Here is a 6,864-nt window from a genome sequence, read left to right as displayed (position 1 = left end):
TTTTCTTCTTGGACCAACAATTTTTAGCAATGTGGCCCTTCTTCCTACAGTTGTAGCATTTACCATCAAATTTATTGTTACTCTTAAATTGGTCACCTCGGTTGTCTTTCTTTTGAGCTCCCCTGTTTGGGAGCTTCCATGATGACCATCTTTGTCATCATATCTTCTAGAACCTTTGCTAGAACTTGGCCGTGGTCGACCTTTCTTATTACTACTATAGAGTGCTTCTTCGTCACTCTTTATCGAGACTCCAGATAATTGCTTAGCCAACGCTTCTTGGTCAGCTAGCAAGTTTTCTAATTCAGTAAGAGAAGGTTGGCTTGGCCAATCTTGTATTTCGGCAATAAAACTTCTATATTCAGCTTTTAATCCATGAATAATAATTCTTCTAATTCTGGAGTCTGACATACCAGCAGTAGAGTCTAATGCAGAGATTTCGCGACAAAGAAATTTTATTTTGGTAAAGTATTGACTAATCGTCATGTCGCGTTGTGTGATAGAGAGAAGCTCGCTCTCTAGAAGTTGCAATCTCACATCATTCTTCTTTGTGAATAATGATGCGAAAATATCCCATGCTTCCTTCGGAGTCTTCGATTCCCTGATGTGCTCCAACATTTCATCTTTGATTGTGGTCCGAATAGCAAACAATGCTTTTCCAGCTTTAATCTTCCATTTTTTTAGAGCAGCTGCATCCTCTGGATGTGTGACCTCGTTGCCTTTAACGATCTCCCACAAGTCTTGGCCTTGGAGATATGCCTCCATATGTAACGACCGCGTGTTGTAATTCTGACAGTTAAGTTTCTTAATTCCACTGACCACTTGAAGGTCACCCATCATGGCTTGGCAAAAATTCTATCTTTTCCAAGCAAGCTTGGTTTTGACAACAAACTTTGTAGTACTAAACCACACAGGATTTCTCAAAGAAACTTAATAAACGACTCTAAGAAAGCTTTCTCAATGACAATCTCAAGAAATCTTTTATGATGTGGAAGTTCAGTCAAAGCTGGAACCAAAGAGCATACTTAGAATTTCAAAAGATCTCACAACCTTAGCTCTGATACCAATTGTTGAACACCACAACACGTGAAAACATAATTTTTTTATTAATTACAAAAGTAATTACACCAAGAATTGAATACAATATTTTATCACAACACACTCTAAATACTTACACACTTTATTTTGGAGCACTCACTTATATAGGACTCACTTTGACTCACTTTTGAGACACTCACTTTGCTACAACCTTGGACACACATTACATTCGTATTTATAAGCTACAAAGGAAATATCCACATCTTTCTAGAATTTTCTAACTTTATAATTTATTTAACTACTTTCGATATTTTTCTAAATGTTTCTAGAATTCTCTATATATTGTCTAATTAGTTCTAAGTTTCTTCAAGAACTTTCTAGAATATTCTATGTTCTTCCTAGTATATTCTTGAACATTCTAGAATTCTAGAGCATTCTAGATACGGTAATGACTTTTAACATTTTTTACTTTTTATAATTTTTTTTTCTTCATAAAGTCTTAAGTCTGCATAATTTCCCTACAACGAATGGGATTCTTAAGGAAGCTTTGCAAAAGGCAATGGCTCCAAGTTCCAAATTGATATGATTACAATAGTGGTCACTGGTCTATAATTGTGATTTTGGAAAGTATGCAATTTCTTTACAATGACTGGAATTATAATTACATTTAATACTAGGTACCATCTAAAAGATAGGTAATTTCTCTTTCCTTCTAGTTATCTCACCACTGGGGGATCTATTCATTTTTCTTTTGCTTGAAATTTACTTTTCTACTTGGATCTACCTTGTTTTCACTATGTTACATGGATTGTTTTTAATTTCTTACATGGATTGAGTTTTTAATTTCTTCTGAGCCCTGCAATCTTTCGGAAGCGGGAAACTGTAAGAAATAACTAGATTGAGTGCTAGCTATGGTTATGTATCCAAGTATTAAATTTGTGTCTTGTTTTTGTTCTTGACTATAGATTGTCCATGTTCTGTGCTCTTATGTGACAAAGTGACAAGATCTCAAAATCTTGATACAAAGGTTGAGATTTTTTGTTTTTGTGGTTATGTAATATGCTTTCTTAAGATATCTGATTTCCTTATCCTAATTTTTGAATTGACATTTGTTCTTATACCTTTCAATACTCCTGGGAATCACAGGTTGCAATCTCTTTATTATTTTAGTGTGTTTCAAATGATTCCCTATTTACTGTATTTCTAGGTAGTCATAATTTGAATAAGAACACTCAATATATTGGTAGTATAGACACTTTAGCTGTACTGCCGTTTCTCTCAGGAGCCCTGACTTTAAAAGTTTTTTGTCCAAAATCAGTCTCGTGTCTTTTAGTCTATCCTGCTTTGATTGGACTAGCCACAAGGAAGAAGGTTGTGGTTGTTTTCTCTTCTTGATGCTCTGTGCTTGAACCTCAAGAATTTAAAGTTTATTTCTTTCACTATTACTAGAAGATAATTGTAAAGAAATAAATATTAAATAAATTCTTTTGAAGTTGATAATAAGATATTGTGCTAGGTACACCATATATAATCCGAGGATTAGGTATGTGACATAATACCTCAGCGAATTGATTTTTCTATACTTTGGTTGGAAAAGGTGAAATTACATTGTAACCACTTTTTTTTTCCTAGTCACTTCTTTCTTTCTTTTCCTATTATTTTTTTTTCATCTACGGAAAAACAATTTGTATTAAATCTTGATTTGCTTACTGAGAAGTTATATAGGTCGCATTTAATTGCATTGAGTTTTTTTTTCTTTCTTTTCTTTTTCAGGGGATTATGCATTTATATATAATATTGCTTCGATTCTAGTGTTTAAATTGTCATTACATACTCAGACTCATACTTTAGCAAGAACATGCTATATATTTATAAACTAACTGTTACCTAAATTACCATAGAATTGACAAGATAAAAGCAGAAATAGTACTAAATGAAATATAAATAATAAAAAAAAGAAAAGTGAAGAAAAGCCCATTTATTAAACTCCTTGTCATCTAATCACATGCAGAATCTTGTTGGAGTCGGGACGTTGTTCCAGAAACTGGAATGCATTTAACTAGCCAACCAATTGGCCAAGACAAAGCTGCGATGCTGATGCTAGCACCCCATTGCGCCCAACTCAGCCTCTCAGTACTAGCAAACTTCTTGAGAAACTCCACCATCAACACTTGAAGAAGTATGGTAATTCCAATTATTCCTAAAAATAGCTTGTTCTTGTGTATCCCTTTAAATATATTCTTCTTTTCCAGTTTCCTTGCGTTGAATTCGTTGAAGACTTGGCATAGAACAAAAGTATTGAATATGAGTGTGTTCTTGACCTTTTCATCCACACCAAAGATGGATCTTCCCTTGAATTGTAGAGTCAGCAAGACAGTCACCTGAAACAAGGCATGCGCAATGAGGTTTCTCCACATGATTCTGGTTATTAGAGACTCCTTTCGACCCACGGGCGGCTTCTTCATGAGTTCGTTAGTTGGTTGCTCGGTGGCTAATGCTAAAGCTGCCAATGTGTCCATGATAAGATTCACCCACAAAAGCTGGACAGCAGTCAAAGGGACTTTACCAGAAGACACAGCGGCAACAAAGTTGATGACCAGAGCGGCAACATTCACAGTAAGTTGAAACTGAATGAATTTCTGAATGTTGTTGTATACACACCTACCCCATTTTAGAACGGTCACTACTGAATTAAAGTTATCATCCAATATAATAATATCTGAGCTTTCCTTTGCCACTTCAGTGCCTTGGATCCCCATTGAAAGCCCGATATCCGCTTCCTTGAGAGCCGGTGCATCATTCGTTCCATCCCCAGTGACTGCAACCACGTGGCCTTTTTGCTTCAAGCATTGTACCATTAGAAGCTTGTCAAATGGGGATGACCTAGCCATAATGCGGATTCTTTCGACTTTTTCTCTTCGCTCTTCTGGTGAATAATTCCTAAATTGCACCCCTTCAACTATAGCTTCACTTTCTAAATCCTTGTCAGGTTTTAGAATGCCACAATCAATTGCTATAGCTCTTGCTGTGTGCACATTGTCGCCTGTTATCATTTTGATGCTTACACCGGCAGCAATGCAAGTCTCTACGGCAACCTTAACTTCTGGCCGACATGGGTCCTTCAGACCTGCAACACCAAGTAAAGTAAGTCCATTTTCTTTATTCTTTTCGTTAACCTGTCCATTTTCTCCTTCAAGTTCTCTATGGGCAAAGGCAATGCATCTCAAGCTTTTGGCAGCCATATTCTGGATGTTTGTTTCAATGCATTTTCTTTCTTCATTATTAATCGGTCTAATGACTCCATCTCTGTCATAATAATTTGAGCACATGGCGAGGACAATTTCAGCAGCTCCCTTCCAGTGGGCTTGAAGAGTCTGTTCGTGCTTTCTCCTTATCAAAACTCCACTCATCTTTTTCTCTGAATTGAAGGCCTCTACTTTGATTATATCGCATTGCAGTGTCACTGCATCCATATCCAATCCCAAACTGAAAACCGCCCATGAAAGTATTGCTTTCTCGGTTGGGCTGCCAGAAATCTCAGGAGCTGATTCAGGACTTGGCTTATAAACACTCCCTGTGGTGTTTAAACCAATGGATTCTTGCAGTAAGCTAACAACAGTTGGAGACATCTGTGATGCGCTGTTCTCACTCATAGGTTCTTTGCCAAGCCACACCTCTGTCACCTTCATCTCATTTAAAGTAAGAGTTCCTGTTTTGTCAGTGCAAATTGTTGTGGCTGACCCCATTGTCTCACAAGCAGAGAGTTTTCGAACCATCGCATTGTCTTTCATCATTCTCTTCATTGAATAAGCAAGAGTAAGAGTGACAGCAAGGGGCAGGCCTTCAGGAATTGCCACCACGACGATGGTGACTGCTGCTGCAATAATGCCTAGAACGACATTCATGATATCATCAAACTTTGTCTTGCTGCCATTGAATTCCCTCAATCCTTTATCATCAGTGGTGTGCCCTGTGAAATAGCGAGCCATCAAAACTACAAGAACAAGTGCAGCAACAGACAGACCAACCTTTCCAATCAAAGATGTCATCTTCTCGAGCCGTGCTTGCAAAGGCGTCTCCTCATCCAAGTCTCGACTTACCGAGCTCGTCATCTCTCCCCAAACTGTGTTCATGCCCACAGAAGTCACAAGCATGGTACAGAACCCATCTGCCACCTTTGTTCCGGACAACAAAAAGGGATTCCTAGCGGCATTGATCTCAACATGGTCGCTTTCTCCGGTCATACTCGACTCGTCCACCTTCAAAGAATGACCTTTCAAAAACAGTCCATCAGCTGGAATTTGATCGCCAATCTTCAAGCAAACAACGTCCCCCACTACAATGTCAAAGATGGATATGGGCTGACGTCGTCCATTTCTAACCACTTCCACGCTTATGTCACTACTCTTTGTGGAAAGTTTCTGGAATTGTCTTGACTGATTAAAGTTAGACACAGCAGAGACAACAACCACGAGAAAGACTGCGAAAATAATACTTCCCCCGTCAAACCATCCATCTTTCAAGCCATGTTGTTTGATACCAAACCCTAAAGAAAGCAGGGCACAAACCAAGAGTATGATAATAACGGTATCTTTGAATGCATCATACACAAATGACAGAAACCCTTTTACAGGCTGCTTTCGGTATTCATTGGCTCCAAAGACAATTTTTCTACGTAACAAATCAGAATTTGTACTACTAATACCACTCTTGACATCAGTTTCAAGAGTTTCAACTAATCGTTCGACTCCTCCATATTGACTCATGAGACTGTCAAAGTTCTTAGCCCTAACAATATCAGCAAGATCTTTCGGATCAATATTATCAAGAAAAGAAAGATGTTCATTACCAGCAGGCTTGTCATCGGCGTCGGCTGAGGGCTGGACGTCAATGGCGACGTAGGATAGGGAGCGCAAAAGGTTTGCTTTGTTTTCATGAACATTCTTGGCTAGGAAACGAAGAGCCCTAGTGAAGGATATGGCCATGAAAGCCAACCTCCATCTGCGTTTGTGGGATTTCGAGGGTGACCCAGTTTCGAGCTCATGCTCGTGCATGGCTGTTTGCAAGAGTTTTCCAGACCTTAGAGACATGAATAATATTGACTGTTTGATGAACACACTACTAGAGCAATTTAATGTAAAGCTTGCTTAACATAGTAACACTGTGAAAAAGAAAGAGGCGATGAGGACTTTATATACAAAGATTATGTGGTTAAAGGTTAGGGAGAAGGAGCTCTGCAGCTTCCTAGAAAGTATCAGGACGGTTTCATGCAATTTAATAGCTTTAATAATAATAAGGTAAATATAGATAAAGATAAATAACGTTTATCCATATATTTTTTTCTAAATAAATTATTTCGAATAATTATTTCCCATATTAATATTTGAAGATGATCAAAACAAGGTGCTGTTTCGTTGTGCGTCCACTTGGCAATGCTTGAAAGTAATTATGTGTCATGCAATTATGTAGTAAAACATGTTTAGGTTGAAGACTTCGTCTTTTGATATAAATATAAATATATTTATATTTATTGATATCGTTTTATTGGTGCATATTTGCCCCCAATGGTGATATCATAATTTGAGTAATGAATGACAGAAATCAGTACGTCTTGTCAAATATCAAATAAATAATATAAATGTGGAAAATAATGAGAATAAAATGCATACGAGTTTGCTTGAAATGTTAGGAAAATGAATTAATTGTAGAAAATAATCTAAATTTATTAATTTGTCAATTTTCTATATGCTTGAATATAACAATATGAATATGTTGGTACATTCTTAATTTACACATTATCTTAAGGGGTACTTTGACAAAATGATCAGT

At 37.2% G+C, this 6,864-nt stretch overlaps 1 protein-coding gene across 1 annotated transcript; it reads right to left on the bottom strand.

The window, feature by feature from the left end:
• Positions 1-2,647: 2,647 nt before the first annotated feature.
• On the bottom strand, positions 2,648-6,165 carry LOC133790750 (putative calcium-transporting ATPase 13, plasma membrane-type). Its single transcript, XM_062228507.1, has one exon. The coding sequence runs from the start codon at positions 6,123-6,125 to the stop codon at positions 3,033-3,035; it is 3,093 nt and encodes a 1,030-aa protein (XP_062084491.1). The 5' UTR covers positions 6,126-6,165; the 3' UTR covers positions 2,648-3,032.
• Between the last annotated feature and the right edge of the window lie 699 nt (positions 6,166-6,864).

Source organism: Humulus lupulus, chromosome 7 (assembly GCF_963169125.1).
Source record: "Humulus lupulus chromosome 7, drHumLupu1.1, whole genome shotgun sequence".
Lineage (NCBI taxonomy): Eukaryota > Viridiplantae > Streptophyta > Magnoliopsida > Rosales > Cannabaceae > Humulus > Humulus lupulus.
The sequence above is the reverse complement of the archived record's forward strand: the minus strand, read 5'-3'. Positions and strand labels throughout refer to the sequence as shown.